Source organism: Trichosurus vulpecula, chromosome 8, assembly GCF_011100635.1.
Source record: "Trichosurus vulpecula isolate mTriVul1 chromosome 8, mTriVul1.pri, whole genome shotgun sequence".
Lineage (NCBI taxonomy): Eukaryota > Metazoa > Chordata > Mammalia > Diprotodontia > Phalangeridae > Trichosurus > Trichosurus vulpecula.
The window spans coordinates 24,856,216-24,878,665 of record NC_050580.1 but is presented as its reverse complement, the minus strand read 5'-3'; the positions used below and the strand labels follow the sequence as shown (position 1 = coordinate 24,878,665).

Here is a 22,450-nt window from a genome sequence, read left to right as displayed (position 1 = left end):
CTGGTAGAAGGAATTTCTTCGTCCCAATGAAATAACAGGCGTATCACCTCTCCACACCACAAATGAACTCATTCTGTGATTTTTTCTGGTTAGGGACAGAACCAACTTTCTTCCTGTGCTTTCCTATATTGGCCTTGAGACAAATGGCTTTTTTTCCCTTCATTATTTTTAAGGTGTGGCTATGATGGCCATAATGGACTGGAAGAGGCAGTTTTCCTAAATACTGGTATTAGACACCTCCCTCCTACTACCCTCAAATAGCTTCTACCTTCTGATGATGGCTTTTAAATGAGAAGCTTGTTCTTTGCTACCACAAATAGAGCATACCTGGTGACTCAGAGAGCAAACCTTCTTGGTGGCCAAACTGTATTGAATACGTCTGACATCAAAACAAGCATGGAAGGAAGGGATGGAGTGTCTATGAAGCCTGGGATACTGTGATCTTCCCATTAGAAGGCAAGTGAAAAACCAGCACCAGGGCTCACAGATCACAGGCTAGAACACAGAGATCAGCTGGTTCATTCGCCTCCTTTCCAAACAAGGTCTAATTGTCATTTTTCAGTCTTGTCCGCCTCTTCATGACCCCATTTGGGGTTTTCTTGGTAAAGATACTAGAATGGTTTGCCATTTCCTTCTCCAGCTCATTTTACAGAGGGGGAAACTGAGGCAGACAGGGTTAAGTGACTTGCCCAGGGTCACACAGCTAATACGTGTCTGGGGCCAGATTTGAACTCAGGAAAAGTAATCTTCTTGACTCGAGGCCCAGTGCTATGTGCACTATGGCGCCCCCAAGAGAAATAACAGGTCCGTTAGAGCCTTTCTCTGGGATTATCTCTCATTGATATAGCTTGTTTGTACATAGTCGTTTGCCATCTCTCTCACTGGAATAAGCTCCTTGAGGGCAGGGATTTATTTTGCCTTCTTTGTATCTCCAGCACTCGGCCCAGTGCCTGACACATAATGAATCCTTAAGAAACCATTTTAGCTATTATTATTACATTTCAACTGTAATGCAGCCCTTGAAACGGAGTCTGGGTGTTTTTTCACAGCTTGTAAGTCTTGTGGTTCCTGAGGCCACAAATGTGACTAAACAGAACAGCCAAGATTTGAACTCTCATCATGTGGTTTGATTCCAAAACCTTTACTTGGATTACGATTTTCCCCTTTCAGACCCTTTTTTAGGACATCTATGAATGTACACTTGATTGACTTCAAGTCATTGGAAGATGCCTCTCCACGTGAGAGGAGATTTGTCTCCCTCCCACACCCAGAATTCCCTTTAATTCAAGACCTAGAACACATCTGGATTGTCACACAAAGTCTGCTGCAAGACAGTCATAGTTGGACTGGATCATGTTGATTCAGAAAACCAAGAATCCTGAGTTTAATTCAAGACTGAAGTCTGGACAAGGCCTCGGGAGGCCCAAAGGACAGTAAAAGCTGGCGGCCCAAATGAGTGGCTCCCTAACAGGAAGCAACGGACTGAGCGTCAGAAACCAGCCCTGGGCAATCACCAGCTTGGAGAATACAGGCAAGTCCTATCGTTTCTCCTCATCTGTAAAATGTGGAGTTAGACCTAGGTGATCCTTAAGGTCTTTCCCAACCCTGATGTTCTCTGATTAAAAGAAACCTGTACAAAGACTTGAAGAAAAAAGTCCAAGGTGGTGGTGGAAACAAACTCCTCCAGGGAAATCCTTCCATTCTGTGGGCAGCCTCTCCTTCCGTACAGGCCTGCTTTTAAAAAAGAGCCACTGACATAGCTTCTGGCCATGAGTCAGAGTGAAGCACTTCTACCCCAAATCCTTCCAGTCAGGTCATCCCTGGATTTGGAGACAGGAGACACAGGCTGGACCTCCTCAAATGTGGGTCCCAAGATGTCCCCCTCCACTCAATAAACTCCAGCGGCTCCTCCAGGAGCTAATACAAAATACTGTTTGGCATTCAAAGCCCTTCCTCACCTGCCTCCCTACCTTTCTAGTGTTCTTATACCTTCCTTCCTCCCCACTCTGAGCATTGTCTCTCCTGCCTGGAATGCTCCACCTGCTTTGCTGACTACCAATCTCCCCAGCTTTCTTTGAGTCACAGCTAAAATCCCACCTTCTACAGGAAACCTTCTTAATATCAGTGTTTTCCATCTGTTAATTATCTCCTATTTATCCCATAGAGCTTGTTTGTGTATATTTGTTTGCCAGCTTCTCTCCCATTTGATTATAAGCTCTGGGAGGGCAGGGCCTATCTTTTGCTTCTTTTTGTATTTCTGGCACTTAGCGCAGTACCTGGCACATACTAGGTACCTAATAAATACTGACATGATTCCTACAGTTAAGTGACTTGCCTAAGGTCACACAACTACTAAGTGTCTGATGGTGGATTTGAATTCTTGACTCTAGACCCGGCACTCTATCCTTTCTGCACCACCCATCTTTGCTCCTCCCTAGTTGCGTGATCATAAGAAAATCATTTAACTTCTTTTCTGCCGGATTATTGTCAGGAAAGTCCTCCGTAAATCATTAACTGTGACAGAATGGGAGTTACGTAAGCTCCCTGAGGGCAGGGACAGTTTCTTTTTTGTGTCTGTATCTCCAGTGCCCGGCACAGAACAGATATCTAGTGAATGGGTTCCACCAGGGAATGGTGGATAGTCTGGCACCTCAAGTCAGGAGAGATTTGGTTTCAAATCCTGCCTCTGACACTCCTTGAATGTGTGACCGTGAGTGAGTCACGTGATTTCTAAGTTGTGACGTGGGGCTAATGAGACTATCTACCGCAATGAGGATCAAATGAGAGAATGCATATAAAAATACTTTGCAAGCTTTGAGCACTATACATAAATTTGAATTATTATTTATTACATTCAACTGTCAGTACTTCCTAAGCAAGCAGCCCTTGAAACAGAGGCTGGGTCTTTAAATCTCACAGTTCGGGAGACTAGATACTTGGCCCCAATGAGTTAACACAGATCTTTACGTGAGGAAAAAGCCCACATTCAAAATCCAAGCAAGTCTATTGGAATCCCAGATGACCCGACTGCCAGGACAGGTTGGTAAACTGATGTGCTTCTGAGAGGCAGTAATAGGGGAGTAGTCCTACAAGCAGAACCTTGCACTCCCTCTCTCCTCCCCCCAAACCTGTACCCACTTGACACTTTCCTAGGCACAGGGGGAACAGGTTGGCTTGCTAGGAATGAGACACGGAAGGGAGCTGCCAATTTTCATGGTTTTGCAAGACTTTCAGGCAGCATATTTTGGTAGTGACTATAAGTGACATCAGAAGGAGTACCTGCTGTGCTCACGTACAAAACATGCTGCCTTATACCTGTGATGTCACACCAAAGGTATGGGGGCAGGCTGCCAAAACACGGAATTGGCAGTGCCAGGCCTCGCTGGGTGCTCGTGTCCTGAAACTGCCTGGCCCCACTTGGTAGTATCTTGTCAGAGCCTGCAAACCACATCACAGGTAACCAGCCTGCTCTCTCAATAACCTTATGCTCATTCGCTTATGAACCCCATTTGATCCCCTAAGAAGGAAAGTGTTAAGATTGAGCTGCATGGAGGCAAAGACAAAGGTATCCAACTCATTCAGAAATACCTTTCCCAATTTTGTCATCAATCATAACATAAGGAGAAGACATTTGATTTGCTCTTGACCAAGAATAAAATAGACCCCCTATTTCCACTCAGCCCCTTTGGGAAAGTCTCAGGACGCTTAGGATGGACAACCACAAAAGACCAGTCAGTATGGCGCTGTAGAAAAAACATGGATCACAGATTCAGGACAGGGATTCAAATCCTGGCTCTTTCATGGACCATTCATGGGATTTGGGGCAAGGCATTTCCTCTCTCAGTCTCTTCATTTGTTAAAATGAAAGGATTGGGCCAGATAATCTCTGAGATCCCCAGAAATGCCTCTGTCCCTGTGGTCCCTTCTGATTGGTCAAGAAGAGTCCAAGGCATCCATGCTCACTATTCTCCTGGCTCCATTCCAGATTTTCGAGGCTTTTCCACTTTATCGCCTCTTCTTACCCCAACTTTCCTTTTATGTATTATCTTCCCCCATTAAGTAAGCTTCTTGAGGGCAAGTATTGAATTTTTTTTTTTTGCTTGTATTTGGATTCTCAACACTTAGCAGAATTCCTGGTATGTAAATCTCTCTCTGTGTGTCTGTCTGTCTCTCTCTCTCCACCGACCTATATACCTACACGCCACTGAATTCCTTTGGGCTTTCTGGTGAGACAGTCATGCCAGACTGAAACAATATTGATTATTTGGGTTGTGAAGGAAGCACTTTGTAAGTCCTAACATGCTATATAATCATGGACTATGATTAAAAATTCTGGGAGGGGAGGGTCACCCACGGGGGCGGGTCACAGGGGCCAAGCTCCTATTTCCCCACATCAGAGCCTGCCCAGGTTCCCGCTGGAAGCTTCAGGGATTCAGAATTTAGCTCTAGAAATATAGTTTGCTGAAATCCGGCTCTTAATTCTAGTCTTACAGAGTTGATTAAGATGGCTGGTTTTGTTTTTAAGGGAAAGAAGCATAATTGTCTTTGGCATAAAATGTCACCCAGTCCAAATAACCTGGAAGAAATACTTGGTAAACCGAGCTATAGAAATCTGACCCAAGCCAGCAAGACCTGAAGAGGCAAGTGAACAAATAAATACGAAATGACCCCTTTACCCTTCACGTCAAGTGAGAATAAAACACTGCAAACATCTCTTTTCAAGGTTCTATGTAATTTGTGCCCAAGGAACAAGCTGGGGATTTTGGCTTTCATTTCATGTTCCTTGCTCCTAGTCAGACCCTTAATATGGCTCTAGTGTAATCTGGGGGTGACCTGGGGGGAAACACAATTACAATCTCTATATTTAGATACTTCTAATTTCATCCTCTGTTAATCTCTGAAAGATATTTAAGAGTGAAGGGTGGGGGTTGGGGTAAGAATGGCTCAGCTGGTTTATTTTTGACATGGCAAGAGTAAACCATGTCATTGTGTCCCCAACTGTGAAATCTCAGCCTTGATGACGTGGCTGCTAATCACAGTCCCTTTACCCAACAGCCAAAGCTAGAGGTGGGAAGCCTTTCTGTTGACTAATCAGAATGTCAAGTTTCAATCTCTCTCTCTCTCTCTCTCTCCCTCCCCCCTCCCTCTCCCTCTCCCTCTCTGTCCCCTCCTCCCCACTCCACCATCACTCCCCGCCCTGACACACTTCAAAGGCTTAGGATGCCAAAAGTCAGATTCTGAATGGAAAACTGCAGCAAGAAATAAGATGGAAAGATTTTTAAAAAGAGAAACAGAAAGATTAGTAAAATGAATAGCTCTGAATGAATGACTGTACCTTGGCAATGCTTTTGCCATCTGAATTACTGCTGGAATCCTTAACTCCATTTACCGAATCTCTTCTCTGAGGGCACGGTTTCTTTTTGCGTGGCCTTCCTTTAAGATTTGGCGCTGAAAAGAAATGGAGAACAATTTATAGTCATTTTCATTTACATGGGTTTGTTTTCTTAAACAACCAAGCCAGGCTCAAAATCAATCCCCTGTAACTGTTCATAGAAATGTACACATCTGTACCCAGCCACCTCTCATTAGGAGTCACTCACTCTGATGGGCTGCATTGGCATAGACTATAAACCACAGTACCCCATTTCCCAAGACTAATCTATTATACTTTAACATATCTAATTAATATAAAAGCAAGCCCTTTGTCTCTAAAGGACGCTGACAGAAAGAAAATGCATTTCCCTGCAGATGGAAAAGATATCTTCGTAGAAACATCCAGGGTTGGAAATCATCTCTGAACCAGGCTGTAACATACTCCGTTCTGGATCTCAGAAACCTAAGTGATCAAGCAGCCTATTTGTGAGGTCATGGCAACGTGAGCCTTTGAAAACATCTGCCTTAGAAAGTTTCTCAAAGTAGCCACAGTCTCTCAAGCAGCAAAGTAAATAAATACATACAAAACAAAATAATTATACGTAATAGATAAAGCTATAGATATATAAACTGTATCTAAATATACACATATATGCATGTATATACACATGATGTACAAACCAGCACACATGTGCGTGCATATGCACACACATGTGGACACACATACATACACCGACACACATATATGCATACGCATACATGTGCACAATACAGCTACATATGCACACACACATACACACATACACAAATACATATATATACACACATTCTTATACATACATACACATATACACACATATACATATACTTATATATACACAAACATACAGATGTATACACAAAAATATATGTAAAAGAAATTCACTAAAAGAGCCTGAGGAGTATTTGAATGCATTTTACCAATCTGCGGTCAGAACAACCAACACCTTTAACACATTTAGCAGAGGCATATAAACCAGCATTTCTGAATCTCTTCAGGACCAGTTTCATGGAAATCCTGAGGTTTATTTAAAGCACCCTCCCCCACTTCCCCCACCCCCCCCACCCCAAGCTCATGCTGAGGCTAGTTCAGCTCTTCTGAGGCTTTTGGAAAAGGGCCGTACCCAGAATGCAAATCAAAGTCGTATTTCAGCCCCGATGTCAAACTTAATTCCTTTTAAGACCCACATAAAGGGAGGAAGAGAAGGCAGATGTTGATTTAGCATCACCACTGTCCGGCATAAGCTTCTACATTGAACTCCCAGCGTTAAGCAGCACCAGGCTCACTTAAGAGACACGGAGTACTGGAGTACTAGTGAGCACGCTACAAACCAACTGGTTTCTCTAGGCAGCCACGCGATGCCTTCCTTCAAGGGAGGATTAGGCGAACCCCACAAACCTCTCCCTCCAGTGTTTCCTAGCTGCTGGTAATCTAACTTTTTGCCACACAGTTAACCAGTGGGTTTTAGGGCATCTCACCTCCTAAGCACTTGGCAAATACAACTAAGGTTACTAATTTGATTTTTCCAGTTTGTGGGGAAAGCTGCCTTAACTCTAGGGATAATAATACTAATGATGATGATAAAGGGGGAGGTCGCTGGGGTTTGTCGTTGTTCACTAGTCCCCCGGTTCCTCCTTCCCCCGCCCCCCAAAACTTGAAATTCTTTCCGAAGCCTCGCCTGGATTTACGATCAGAAGAAAACATGCCCCAGAATGAAGCAAAGAGAAAGCATTGATTTACCCATTCCAATCGACAAGCATCGGCCTGATTTCTATCTGTGCTCATGAATGCCAGCCGCACGCAGCATGTGACTGCCCACTACTACATCCCTGGACGAGCCTTCCTCCAAATGAGCCTTCCGAGTCTCTGCTCTCTGCTTCCAACTGCCCTCCCCCCGCGGTTCCATTACTCATGTAAACACAGAGCCGTGACTAGCCCCGAGTGTGGGAGTGTGGGAGTGTGGGATGAGCCCCTGGCGTTGCCAGACTGGCAGCCAGGCCGCTCCGCGCTCGCTCTCCACCTTCTTAATGGGGCTGGTGATTTCATCCTAATTGTTTTGTTTTGTTGACTCTGACCTCTTGCACCAAGCCCATCTAGGACTCCATGCCACGTTCCATGAATGTGACACCCGGAGGAGCCTCGAGCCAAGGAGCTTCGTATCTGGTGTAGGCGACACCGTAGAGGAACACAAGTGTTCCCGAGAAGTGGCTGGAGAGCTAAAGCTGTAATGCCTGTGACGTACTCGGCACACTCCGGTGTCAGGAACCAAAATAAAGTCAAAGCCGAATGCAATGGAAAACTTGGCCTGGGCCCCACTACAAACCAAACCAAACCAAAACAAGATGCCACTGCCCCAAAGCCCGCATTATCTCCTGTCCTTAGCTCTTCTACAGTTCTAACAAATACCCCGTTCCTGCCTTCCAGGCAGGGTCCACTGAGAGAGGGCAAGACGGGTCAGAAGTCCCCAGGAGTATAAGCCACTTTTTACATTCCTTGAGCAGCACAGGAAGTTACAGACTCAACAACAAAGTAGGAGTCTGCATCCAATTCCAAGGATTCAAACAAATAACAAACAAAAGAATTAACTTTTAAGTGGGACAAAAGAGTCGAGAAAAAAACTTGAAGTCTTTAGGAAGTTAGGGACTACAGAGGCTAGAATAATGGGCTGGACTCAAGGCATGCCCTCAGGTGATTTCTGGGTGTGGACCCTGGATAAGTCATTTAACCCGTGTCTCTCTGGGGGGGAGCCAGCAACATCACCTAACTCCCATATTGTATGGATAAAATGAGATAACATTTATAACGTCCTTTGAAAACCTTAGAAGTGCTATATAAATGCCAGACATTTAACAACTGATCCTTTAACAAGCGGCACCATTTCGGTTTACTATGGCATGATGGCCAAGCTGGTGTCCCAGCCTTTTTCCTTCTCTTTGCTGGCTGTGACTGCCAACGTGACCACACAGGGTCCTACCCCCTCCCAGGCCCAACCCACCTGTTGCCTATATATAGTCGAAAGAACAGAAGAAAATGAATCAGTCAGGTATGTGTTAAATTTGGGATAATGGAAAGGGATATGAGGGTTGATACTGGAAGGTGTATCATGTGACTTAGAACTGCTGGGCCCCAGAAGATCAAGTTAGGGGAGAAGCTATAGAAACCCAGACTTTGGGGAAAACTTTCTAAAATTAGAATGAACTTCCTCAGTAGGTAGTGAGCTCCCCATCACAGGAGGTTTTCAAGTAGAGTCTGAGTGACTACTGACTGGAGATGTTATAAAGGGTCATCAGCCCAGGTATGGGTTGGAGCCAGTGGCCTCTGAGAGACCGTAGTAGTCCAACTGCTCTCGGTTGCTGGCCAGATGTTCAAAGAAAGTCCAGTGTGGTGGCTGTTCAAGGCTCTGTTCACCAGGGGCTATCTGAAGGGTCATCTCAAGCCTGGGGCTACACTGAATGAATTTCTGAATGTCCGGCTTATCCTTTTGCCAAAATACTACCTTGAATGGCACTGAGCTAGAGACCACTCTGACTTCAGGGCTTGCTTTGAGATCTGAGGACACCACCTTTTGATAAAAAGATGTCAGGAAATCTTAGAAATAGCATATTTCTGACTGGGGAACAGGGCAACCAGAATATACGCCACCTTGGAGTGGGGGGGAGGGTAGAAATGGGGAGAAAATTTGTAATTCAAACTCTTGTGAAAATCAATGCTGAAAACTAAATATGTTAAATAAATAAATTAAATAAAAAAAAAAAAGAAATAGCATATTCATACAGGGTGGGCCAGGCCTAAGTAGTGCATGTGGGGGTGGGAACTTACAGGGGACAAAGGGGAGGCATCTCAGCCTTTAATCATTCTACTTATTTTGAGGGTTCCATGGTAGATAGAGTCTTGGTCCTGGAGTCATGAAGAGACGAATTCACATCCTGACTCAGACATTTACTAGCTGTGTGACCCTGGCCAAGTCATTTCAACCTCTACTTGCCTCAGCTTCCTCAACTATAAAATGGGGGTAATCACAGGGTTGTTGTGAGGGACAAATGACATAATGTTTGGAAAGTACTCAGCACAGTGCCTAGCATACAACAGGTGCCAAATAAATGCTTGTTCCCTCTCCCCTCCCCCAACTCCCTACCACCATTGCTATCCTAAACCAAGCCACCCTGGAGCCCTCACATACATCTCCTCCTTAATGATAACAGCTGGAAATTCCACCAAACAGGAGCTCCTAACCTTTTGTGTGCGGTGGGCCCCCCTGACAGTCTGGTGAAACCCATGGGCTGATTCTCAAAGTAACATTATTAAATGCATAAAATAAAATACATTGGGTTACAAAGAAAGGTGATTTTACTGAAATTCAGTAATGGAAATATACATACATACATACATACATACATATGTGTATGTATACATGCACATATTTTAGAGTCCATAGACCCCAATTTAAGAATCTAAGCCTTAGGGCTTTAAGATTTAAAAAACACTCTACATACATTATATCATTTGATTTCCCTTGAAGAAAAAAGGTGGTCACCATTTTGCTACAGAGAAGAAATGACATTTTTAAGACACCCCCCCCACCCCCAGACAAAAGGGGACGGAGGGTGTTATATTAGCACTCCAGAGGAAAACTGGTCTCCACTAGGGAAGGCACACAGGGAGATTGGGGCAGCACCTACTTAATTCATGCTTGGCTCAAGCCAGTTTTATTAATCTCTCACTTCTCAGAGACCATTAAGCTTGCCCACAAATTTACAACACACACACACACACACACACACACACACACAAAACCAAGAATATGCACATATTTGCCTGTAGAGGGTGCATGTGTGTGTGTGTATATGTGTAATTCACATCTAGCCACCCACACTCATGTAAGGAGACACTTATTTTAATAAACCTGCCCTGAAAAGTCAATAGAGAACTTTCTACAGTTGAAAGAAACTGCCCTGTCCATATCACTACAGGACCACAGAACATTTGGCCATGGCCAATCTCTGGGAGTTCAGTAAAATGGACTTTACTGAACAGGGGGCCACAGATATCCAGCGAAGGGTTAGAAAGCAAGGGGTTAGAGGTCTTCACCCACTCATGCTTACTCCTCTGTATTAGTCACATTTGCTCTTCTGGCTAATCATTCAAAAATCTCTGTGGTTTGAACAAGGATTTCCTGTACCACTGGCCATCTTTTCTTCTTACTTACTCGGTGCTATAAAATGAACAAATATTCACCTTTATGAAGTCCCAGCCACCGGGAGAGCCAACAGCACGAGTGTTAATCCCAGGATAATTCAGAGATCCCCAGCGATCCTGTGTGGCCTGACACCCTTTGTGGACATCATCTGGGCATTGTCTTCCACCGGGCTAATGAGCTGTTCCTGACAGCTCTCCTGGCCAAACAAACCATTTTAGATCCCAGATCGCTCGGGTACGATTGCAAATTCACTTCTGTCTATTACAGAACGGGGCAGGTCCCGGTGTGGGGAATGGTTTCAAACAAAAACACTCACTAGAAATAATCCCAGTAAGAATAACAATTCATAATAACAAAACAACGGAAATGTACCCAACTACCGGCCAAGTAAATTGCTTTTGGCCTAAATGTTCCTGTTTTTCAATTTGTCCTTTCCTTCCTGTGGTAACCCTCTCTTTTTAACATTCATGATCTTGGAAACACCATAAAGATAAACACCTCTAAAAGCTGGATTAACTTGACATTTAACAGTCTTTCCCGTTTTGTAAAGAGAAGGCACTCTCCCAAGATACGCTGGGTGCCCCTCCACCCCAGAGCTAGGAGAGGCTCTCCGGTGGGCATTGGCTCCAACAGTCCTCTGAAAATCACGGGTGTAGGTTTCCCAAAGAGCACTTGACAAAGTCTGACACCAGTGATCAATATCGAGAGGGAGTCAGAGGAAAGTGAACTCATTTGAGTGCAAACTGCCACAGGGCAGCAACACCAAAGAAAAGACTGGAGGCTGAAAAGCATTCTCTATGTGGTGTGTGGAGCATACGCTGTGGATAACAGCCTACATTGCTCTAATGCCATTCCTCTGAGGATCTCAAAGCTCTGTTTACAGAGACAGCAATCTTAAAAATACTCTGATGAGTTGCAGGGTGGGACACGCTCTTTCTGGAAAAACTAATTTAATTGTCATTGCTCTGTTCTATTTTAAATGTTTCCCTTTTGACTTTTGAGAAACTTCCTCTTTCACCGTGGCAAAAAATAGTTTGGGTGTTTTTAAGTTATTAATTTAAAAGGTTGAGACTTGGAGGCTTCTGCCAGTCTTGGTTTCTATTGAAACCACATTTGACATTGAGAGCTTGAAAAAAGAAAAAGGATTTTGCAGATCGTCCCTTGTAAGATTTCTCTTCTTTCAGATACCTAAAACCAACAACACCAAACTAAAAACTAAAGGACTCTAAATTTGGTTTCAACACATGGCTTTAAAAATATAAATACAGAAATGTTTCCCAGAAATTGCATTTTATTTCTATATTCACCGTTTTCAAGCACATCTGCCTATGCACAGGCCCTCACACAGTGGGGCTACATCAGTGTGGTTAATTCCCTACACCTGGCAACTGGTACGTATAGCCATCAGCTGAATCCAACTTTGTCTTTAGAAGGCACCGACCCCACAGGGCTGCAGGCCCTGAGTTAAGAAGCTGCTAGCTGGCTTTTATGAAATTTTTTTCTGCTAGACATTGAAAATCATTACAAATGCTTCAAGGGACTGAGAGATGAAAACAAGAGTGGTATCCCCAAGGATGACAATGATACTTGGTCCTAACCAACATTCTAAATGTTGTCAATGGTGGCAATGTCTAGATGGTTCTCGCCTACCATGCTGCAAAAAACTCTAGGGCACCAGCACTGGAGCTGGATTCAGTGTCAAGTGTCCGAGGAACAGTTTAGTTATACCATCTCCAGGATGAACATCACAGAATGATGATTTGGGGTGAGGTAGGAAAGGGGGAGAATTCTACAACTCATGAATTAGTTTCCTAAGGCATGGACAGAAAGGTTGTGTGTGATATGGATGAGTAGAGGGAATCTCCCACAGAAGAAATCATGGATCGTTCTACTATCAGTGAATAAAGATATTTATAGGTGCTTCAAAATCAGACTGTAGGATGTGCTATTTTTCAGTTGTTCTGAAAATTCCCCTTTGACAATTCCCCTGTTTTCCAAACAAAGATATTAGAGATTTTCAAGACTCTACTTCTTCGTAATTGGATAATTTGGCCCCAGGTTACCCCAACAGATGAGACTACAAAAAACCACATAAGGAGACCATGAGCCCAAGGTGACTGTCCAATCCTAAGTTATCCTGGGCAGGCCCCTTAGATATCATATGATCCAGGAGGACTAAGCAGATGCATTGGAGAAGGTTCCATGAACAAGAATGTGGTTGGGAAAAGTGGGGGACAAGCCTAGGCCCTGAGTTTCCTGGCTTGGATCCATTTGCTACAAGGCCTCCTGGCCAGAATCCCTGTGCCCACTAACTACAATGTTCGTAGAAATCAGGTCTCAGGACTGGGAAATGAGCAGTCATTTTGTTACAAGGAGGATGATGAAATGAAGCTGGAGGAAGTGGAGGCCTCACCGTGATGGCATTTGGTCAAAATGAGTGAGGTAGTCCAATGGAATGTATAACCTCATTCATCATACCTGCACCTCTCCTAAGCAGCTCATGTCCAAAACAGCCAAATACTCAACAAACCATGTAAGTAAATAAGCACTCCTCTATTCCCTCCCAGAACAACCCCTTACCTCCCACTCTCACTCACTCCCTCTCAAACTTGGGAAGGCTAGAGCGATTGTTAATGGCCTTGATCGAAGTTTTCCGGATTTCAAAGCCATCTGATTTGCATATCTACTTCCTCATTCTCCTTTCCCTTCTCTGCCTTGGAGGGCTTCATTTCTCAGAAACATTTAAAAACACAAATTATTATATTTTCCCCTCATAAACTAAACAAATCATGCTGGTTCATCTGTATCACTAATTGGTTTGAAAGCGTGTGACTCCATGAATTCTTGCTATCAAAATGGATGTAAGCCACTTATGGCATCTTTAGCTTTGTCAACATTGATGAATTTCCAAGGGAGAATGGTGAGGAGAAACATCGATCAGACAATTCCGACACCTCCCACTGACCAGCATGCAGTGCACCATAGGTTGTTTTCTCATCATCTGGGGTTGAGTGGAGGAGGCATTTCAGTGATTATAGAAAAAATTTAGTAAGTCTGAAGCGGTTTTTGACCCAAAGGATGATGATAACTGGAATACAGTTTGTGGATATTTACAGACTCAGCATTATCCAGTGAATAAGAACGGTGAACTTAGAGCCAAAAAGACATGAGTTCAAGTCTTGTCTCTGACATTTGCCTCAGTGGTCCCTTCTGTAAAATGTCCTTCCCTCACAGGGTTGTTTTAGGCAGGAGTTCTTAATCTGGGGTTCCCTAAATAGGGTTAAAAATTTGATAACTGTATTTCAATATAACTGATTTCCTTTGAAATCCTGTGGGTTTTTTTTTTATTTTATGCATTTGAAAAGGGGTTGAAAGGCTTTTCCAGACTACAAAGAGGTCCATAACACAAAGGAGGTTCTAACCCATGGTTATTAGGCTCAACGAGATAATGGATGAAAAGTGCTTTGCGTATTTTAATGTGTTATAAGTGAATTTCAGATATTATCTAAGTCCAATCCTCTTTTTATAGCTAAGGAAACTGAGGAAATGATTTTCACCAAGTCACACACCTCCGAATCTCTCGATTTCCAGCCTAGTCCCATACTGTTACATTGTGATGGGTCAACTGTGCCCTTGAGATGCTATCAGTGATGCTGAGAATTGAGGGCAGCTGTAAAAAGATAGGGAAACAGAATGTGTTATGGTACTTGGTCTTAAAAAAGTCTTCTACAGGTGGGAAAGGAGATCAGGATCCAAGTGAGACCTGTCAAAGTTTCACCTTCCCTCAGCCTCCCTTCAAACAATGCCTTCCTCATCAGCCAAGCTCTTCTGAAGAAAGGGGAGGTGTCCTCAGGAAGGCAAGAAGCAAGGGGAGGGGAGGCAAAACACACTGCCTTGAAGTCATTTTGTAGCCAAGGCTGCTCGGGATTGCTGCTCAGGGGCACAAGGGAACTCAATTGCTTCTGAGATCAGAAGGGTTGGGAGGACATCTTAGGATGCGTTCCTAAATGTGCTGTCAATGCATGAAGGCCAGTGTCCTTACCACCCATAAATTATCTGTGACTTAGCTTAAGATGGCAAATATTTAACAAGTCCTACCAACTCCAACTGGCAGCTAGGTGGCACAGTGCTGGACTTGGGAGTCAGAAAGATGTGAGTTCAAATCATGCCTTGGACCATTCCTAGCTGTGTGACCCTGGGCAAGCCACCCCTCATCTGTAAAATGGGATAATAATAGCACCTACCTCTATCTAGAGATAAATAGCACCTACCTCACAAGGTAACGTTAGGAGAACCAAATCTGGTAACATGTATAGTGCTTTATAAACCTTAAAGAACTATGTAAATGCTATTACTGTTATCATTATTATGACTCCAGAATTGGCTTGGGGGGGGGGCATTAAACTTTTGTTCTCTCTACCCCCCTAGTCTACTTTTCCCTGACTCACCATCTTTTATGGATCGACTTGTGAGGAGCCAATGCCAGCCAACAGATCAGGTGGGCTCTCGGTAGACAGAGAACACAATAGGGTGGGGGTGGTGTGTGGGGGAACCCTGCAAGTGGCCCATTTAAACTAGGACAAAAGAATATTGTTCAAATGTTAAACTAGATGGGTCTTTAAAAAAGACTTAAGCCTCAATTTAGAAAAATCTCAAATTCCCATTTTTGGAAGAAGTCTCTGTAAACACAGATATACATTCTTTCTCAGGATGGTATCACATAATAAAAAATTAATGTTAACCCCTCAGATGCTTGACATTTTTTTTCAGTGTTTCAAGATTTGTGTTGGAAATACTTCTACCACAAACAAAAATTTGGATTTCCTCAGTCTCCAAAGGATTTAAAGCCAAGTAACCTTGTAAATACAGAGGATAAATTTTTGTCATTAAAAAAAAATAATCAAGAGACCTACTCCTTCTTATCTGTAATTGAAATGTTCTGTGGAGTTAGAACAGAACATGACAGAAGAGATTTGAAAGCTACATTTCGTATTGAATATCCTTGAAAGGAGCAGTAAATATCAGAACAATTTTCTAACTCATATGTACACAGTGCATTCTTGGAGAACCATTTCTCCTGGTTTGGGTTTGGAAACGAGATATTCTATTCTCGACATTGAGGATAATCGATTTGCTACATCTCTTAAGAAAACATTCCCCATTTGAAAGTAACTGAAATGGACACTTTTTGGGGGTGGTGTGAATTAACATGGATACATTTAACTGAGTGCAGACTTGAGAATGAAAAATTATGAGGGTGATTTTTATTTTTAATCCTTGACTTTCTCATTAAAAAGTGGGGGGGGGGGGTTGTGGGCAGAGCAACACAAAGGAAGGAGTTCAAGGTCACCAAGGGGAGACTTTGGTTTTAAAAGGCTCTATTCTTTCAGTCAATAAAAGAAGTTTTAGAAGAAGAAAAACACACTCCACAAAATGAGAATTTTCTCCCTCTTTTTGATTTTTCTGCCACCATCAGGATGAAAAACTGAAATCCCAAGTCACTCATATTTGGACAAGGTCCTAAGGGCAGAATCAGTCCCTATTTAAAACGAAGAGGTTGCTAGATAAAGGACTTAAGAGTTGGAAAGGATGTGATCAAGCCTCAAGGGAGCTGGGTAGTCCAATGGGTGGAAGGTTGGCCTTGGAGTCAAGAAGACTTAGGTTCAAATCCTGCCTCAGGTTATTTCCTAACTAGGTCCCTAAACCTTAGCTTCCTCATCTGAAAAACGGCAATAGGAATAGTGTCTACCTCCTGGGGTTGATAGGGGAATAAAGAGATGACATTTGTAAAACACTTTACAAAACCTTCCAGTGACAGGTGATTGCCAGCTGTCATTATTACAATTACTATTATTACTATTAATTATTATCTTGTTCAACCCCTGAGGTTACAAAGGAAGAAAGGATTGGAATTCAAGCCTTTGACCACCCCATCTCCCCCAGTTCAAGATTCTCCCCATTAAGCCACACTGCCTTAGTTACCAATGATCTTCAGCATCAGTGATTCATTACTTCCTCAGTTACAGGTAATATAAACCCTTCCTCTACCATTACACACACACACACACACACACACACACACACACACACACGTATATGTTGTAAGATGGTCCTTGGTCTTGGTGACTATACATAGGTAACAGCATTATAAAAAATTATTAGTAAAAGAATATTCTTAAACACCAAAAATTAGTGTAATGTGCAGAAAGGAAGAGAGGGGGTAGATGGAGGAGTCCTCTGGAGGGGAGAGAAGAAGAAAATGGGTCTGTGTGGTACCTGCAGCATGAAGTGGGCTCGATTTGGATCTAGGTTCAGATCTTGATTCTGCCACAATACCAAGTGGGCAGTTCACTTGTAACCTCTCTGAGTCTCAGTTTTCTCAACTATAAAATAAGGGAGTTGGAATGGAAGGCTTCAAAAGCCCCTTCTCGATAAAATCTAGGACCCTAAGGAAGGAAAGCGTAAGTAAAGCTCAATGACACATTAACAAAAAGTAAAAAGTACTGATCAGTTAGAAAAAAGGGGTTTCGGGTAAATAGAAAGCTTGACAGAACAGAGGCGGTTCCTAGACAGGCATCCTTGCTTAAAGGCTGTCGGGGGAGCCAGGGTTTTGAACTTCTCATTCTTTTTTTTTTAAATATATTTCCCCCAATTAAATGTTAAAAAACAATTTTTTAAACTTTTCTTTTTCAGGTTTTGAGTTCCAAATTCTATCCCTCTCTTCCCCCCTCCTGAGATGGTAAGCAATCAGATATAAGTTATACATGCACAATCATGCAGAACATTTCCATATTAGTCATTTTGTACAAGAAGACTCAAATAAAAGAAAAAGAATGAAAGAAAGTGAAAAATAGCATGCTTCAATCTGTAATAAAAAAAATCAGTTCTTTCTCTGGAGGTGGATAGTATGCTCCATCATGAGTCCTTTGGAATTTTCTTGGATCGTTGTATTGCTGAGAAGAGCTAAGTCGTTCACAGTTGATCACTGTTACAATGTTACTGTTACTGTGTACAATATTCTCCTGGTTCTGTTCACTTCACTTCGCATCAGTTCATGTAAGTCTTTCAATGAATCTCTCATTCTTAAGTGATAAACATTGTGGCTTCAGTGAAGCTTCCTTTTAAAATGTCACAAATTTTCCTATAACCCTTTTGGTATTTTGTGGTAACTTTCTAAGGTTATCTTCTATTTGCTCTGCATATTTACATGTTGTGCCCCCATTAGAATGTAAGGTCTGTGAGGGCAATTGGTGCACTGCCTGGTACATAGGAAGCTCTTCAATGCTACCTGCCTGCCTCTCCTTCCTGGACAGCATCCCAGCTCTGGGATGCCATCAGAATGTGCAGGAAAAAGGACAAGAGATCCAAGAAGGGCACAAAGGGGGGGAAACGGTACTTCTTAATGCACCTACCTAGACGTCATGAGCTCTAACAAAACCACCCAGAAAACTGCTGTAAGTCACTGAGTCAGCCCCTTCCGTTGTCTAAGGCCTGGAACTCACCAGTAAGTGGGTCACAGCCCCTCCAATCCCAGGCTCCTCCTCCTGTGTCATGTTTCAGTCCCTTCTCAGTGCAGAAGCCTAAGCAGGAGATAGCAGTCCCCCAATCCCAACATGCCATAAAGGGACTTGCACCAGCCTGGATTAATTTGGGGCACACCCTGAAGGCCTTGATTGTGAAAATCAAAAGGAAACAGCTTTCTTAACCCTAACTCTAGGACATATTTTCCTTTCTTAGAAAGACCCTTGCCACCCTGGAGTGATTGGGGCAGTACCTACAGACTGAGAATAAGAGGTGGGTGCATCGGGGAGTCCAAAGACCAGGGTTCAAATCCAGCCTTTGCTGCTTGCTACTTGTGTGGCTTGGGAAAAACTACTTACTTATTTCTTCAAACCTTAGTTTCCATATCTTCAAAATGGGAGAGCTGGATTATACCTCTGACATTTGCAACCTATCTTACCCTGGCCAATCACTGGGACTCAGTTCCTTCATCTGTAAAATGAAGGAGTCGGATTAAGCTTCTGACCCTTCATATCCTAGCAAATCATGTGACCTCCCTGGGCCTCAGTTTCTCTATCTGCCAAATAAGGAGGCTTGCCTAGCTGCCTTCTGAAGTCTCTTCCAGCTCAGGAGCTGTGATCCTGAATAGACACCAATAAACTCCCTCCTTGCTCTAAAATCTCTACAGCCCTATGGTACCCTCTGGCCAAGCCTCCAGACAAAGATAAAACCTCCTTCTTGGGACCCTTTCCATTTTCGTTAAGTTCTTGGACTAGTTCAACCCAGATAAGGCTGTACATTCTCCTCCCTTGTGCTACGGTTCTGATGTGTTTGTCTTTGTTCAAATGGTTTGCATATTTCAGCACGCAACATTATTAACTCATGACCAACTGTCAGCTGATCATTATCTAACCCATGGGGGTCTCCCCCCCAAAAAATCCTTATTTGGGCAAAAGCTCTTGTCTGCACTACTCCCGATTTCCCTCCAAAGAGCTTTATTTGGACTATTGTTCACTGTCGATGGAAACTCCAAGGTTACATATGTGGCGATCAGGCAAACAATTCCTTAGCAAGTTTCAACACCAAGATGATATTAAAACCTTCTCAGAGCTTTGTTAGCTGAAAAGAAACTCTCAGTGGCCCTCTAGTGTTAAATCTCTGCTCTGCATAAAAGAGACCACAGAAAACCAGGAGGTGGAGAGAGAATATTCAGTCACTTCAATCCGATGCAGAAAAAGACATCGGTCTCACTGGTAATTCCAAAGTAGCAGCCATTCTGTTTATTTGTTAGTTTTTAATTTTTAAAAATATACTCTGAGGTAGCTGGGTCTATGGAATTGACAATCCTTTGTTTTTCCCACATACAATGACTTCATTATATTTACAACCATAACTGTTGTCTGTGGCCAATTGATTTTTCCAAGCTTTAGGATCCTTCGAAATCACTGCCCCCTGCATTAAAGGTTCCCTCACGACCAAAAATAAACTGGTGGAAGAACCAATTCAGTATTATAGGAACAGAGGAAACGAGCTGGTAGAATTCCCTAATATGGAAGAGTAACCAAGATTTTTTTTTTTAAAGAGCAGTTTATTTTGCTTCTGAAAATGGGCAACATATGGAAAGTGTGACCCTATTGAAACAAGTGGCGGTATAGTATCTCTTCTTCTGGTGAGATAGAAAGAATGGTGATTTTAGAATAGGATCATTTGGATTAGAATCCTGTTTCTGCTGCTCACTTGACCTCAGGGGTGGGCCTCAGTTTCCTCAATTGTAAGAGAAGGTGGTGGTGTGGCTGGATGATTTGGGGATAACTTTGACTTTCTTTCTCTTTAGAGAGATTCCCTAATTTTCCTCCTCAAAACAGCCCACAATCTCTATTCAAGGTTGGCCAAACTAAGCATGCACACTTTATTAAAAAAATTCATTTTCAACTCCGGCTGGAAGACTTTGGATAATTTCCTGTATAACAGGCCCATCCCTGAAAAGTAAACAGACCTGGTATTAAAACAAACCAATCAGTGTATCTGCAAGTACATGGAAGATTAATGGAAAGATGGGAGAAGCCAGAGGAAAGTGTATGAAAATATGAACCTTTCCTCCCTCTTCTCCTAACACCAGGCAAAAGTATTGATGTTTTCTTAGGTTTGACTTCTAGGCTGATTAATCATGACTACCCCAATCAGCATTAAGAAAAATGCCCTGTATTTTTAATATGATCTTAGGAGCTGATTAAATCTTAACTCGGTTTTCCAAATCACATATGGCAGGCCAGTTTTGCAACAAAAGCCATTTGGTTTTGTCTTTGAATTAGCAAAGTTATTAAAGTAATTTTACTATAAAATTAAACAGCTGTGAGCTCTTTAGAAAAACATGATGATTCTTGCTCTCCTTTGTACTATTGTGCAAGTTGAAAATACCCTTTCTTTCATGCCTTTTTATTCCAACATGAATTCCCCAGTTAGCCGGTTTAGCTTTTAAAAATAATAAAGAAAACACAACAAAACAAAAAGTATTTGATGACCTCTGAAATCCAGTGTTTAAGTAGTAGGTAATTTACAAGAGGCTTACAGAGAGTGGGTACTCAAAGGGCTTTTGTTTGGTTTCCATTATTGAATAAGTAATGATACTCTGTCTTAATGCTGTACCTTTCACTGAGAAATACAAAGCTTCTTACAAATATTTTGGGGAAACAAGAATTATACAGCCATTGCACAGATGGACAAACTCTAGCATATCAAGATGTCGGTCTAGGGTAACTAAGCCACCAAATGGGGAAGGGTAAAGACAGGGGTCACATACAGAATCTGACTCCTTGCTAAGATTTCAATTCTGGGGATTTTTTATTTTTTTGGAATCAAAAGAATGGCAAAGTTAAAAATATGCTTTTTTCATGATTAACAACAGCCCTTCAGGCCCAGACTTTGCCAGGCTTGCTACTACTTTAGAAATAAGGGGCATATGGAGATTGGTTGCTTACAATCTCTTTGACATATTGCCAAGAACCCAGGCAACTTGGTTTGATGGAGCTAGATGTTCTAGGGATGTCCAGACATCTAAAGTGAGGTCTAGTAGATAAACCTGATGCCGCTCAGGTCTCCCGACTTGGCAAACATTTTAAAACAAAATTTTCTTGGACCTCCCACAGACCTTGGTTTCACATTTTCTGAATGTATTTTCAACCAACCAACTAACCTACCCACTCAATCAGAAATATTTATTAAGATGGAAATGTTTTACATGATTGCACATGTATAACTGATATCTGATTGCCATCTTGAGGGATTGAATTTGGAACTCAAAACTTTAAAAAAATGGTTAAAATTTATTTTAACGTATTTGGGGAAAAAATAAAATATATTTTAAAAATTGTTTATTAAGCATTGTGCTAGGCTATGGAGATACAAGTACAAAGAATGAAACAAACCTCTTCATGGGAGAGACAATTACATATAAAAATATGTACAGCATAAGCATAAAGTCAATATATACATACTTAAATATTCACCAAGTTGTTAAATGTCAGGTGGCTTGGGACGAAGAAAGCTAGAGATGTACTTATGCAATTCTGCGTCTTGTAACCACCAGCCTGCCTGTTATTCCTCTACTGAAACTGTAATATCAGTGAGGGCATGGACCATGTCAATCAGTCAACAGTCAATAAACATTTATTCAACATCTACTCTGTGCCAGGTACCATGCTAAGCCATAACTTATTTAATGGTGTATCTCCACATCACCTCAACAGTGCTCTTCTGAAAACAGTAGGTGCATAATAAATGTTTATTTAATACTGAAGTTTTATTGATACTTTCTGTTTTTTACATCACAGTCATTTCCAGACACATTGCCCCAACCCTACTGCCAGTGAGTCTTCCATTATAACAAAGAAAACTGGTTAAGCAAACCCAATAGCAAAGAAGTTCCATTTGACATATATACAAGATTCCATAACTGTAGTTTCCCACCTGTCCAAAACAATGAGGGAAGGACATTTTCTGATCCCATCAAGCCCTCAACCTGAGCCACCTTGTCATATGCCTACTGAATAAGCCTCACTGCTTCCTATTGTGACCAGCATCACCCTGACCCTCTAGAACCCACCAAACAACTTTGACCTTGGATGGAGCTGAGTCACCTCAATTAGGGTATGAATGAGTACCAACCTACTTAGCCCCCTGGACCAGGCTTTACATCTCATCCAGCTCTCCATTCAAGTCATGTATGGTCATCCTCATTCCTTCCATTCCCCTGCCATCTTTTGTTCTGAGCATTGAATCAAATCAACACTCCAATACTGGTTTTGCCTGCCCTATGGATCAACTCAACATCCATGTGACCC

General features: G+C 42.4%; 1 protein-coding gene across 4 annotated transcripts in view; it reads right to left on the bottom strand.

Annotated features, from left to right (window-relative positions):
* ARID5B (AT-rich interaction domain 5B) overlaps positions 1 to 22,450 on the bottom strand; it is a 205,859-nt gene that overhangs the window by 42,389 nt on the left and 141,020 nt on the right. For all 4 annotated transcript variants that reach the window (XM_036735070.1, XM_036735071.1, XM_036735069.1 and 1 more), the window contains one exon: positions 5,336 to 5,448. In XM_036735070.1, the coding sequence (XP_036590965.1) occupies positions 5,336 to 5,448 (113 nt within the window). The remainder of the gene's footprint in view (positions 1 to 5,335; positions 5,449 to 22,450) is intronic.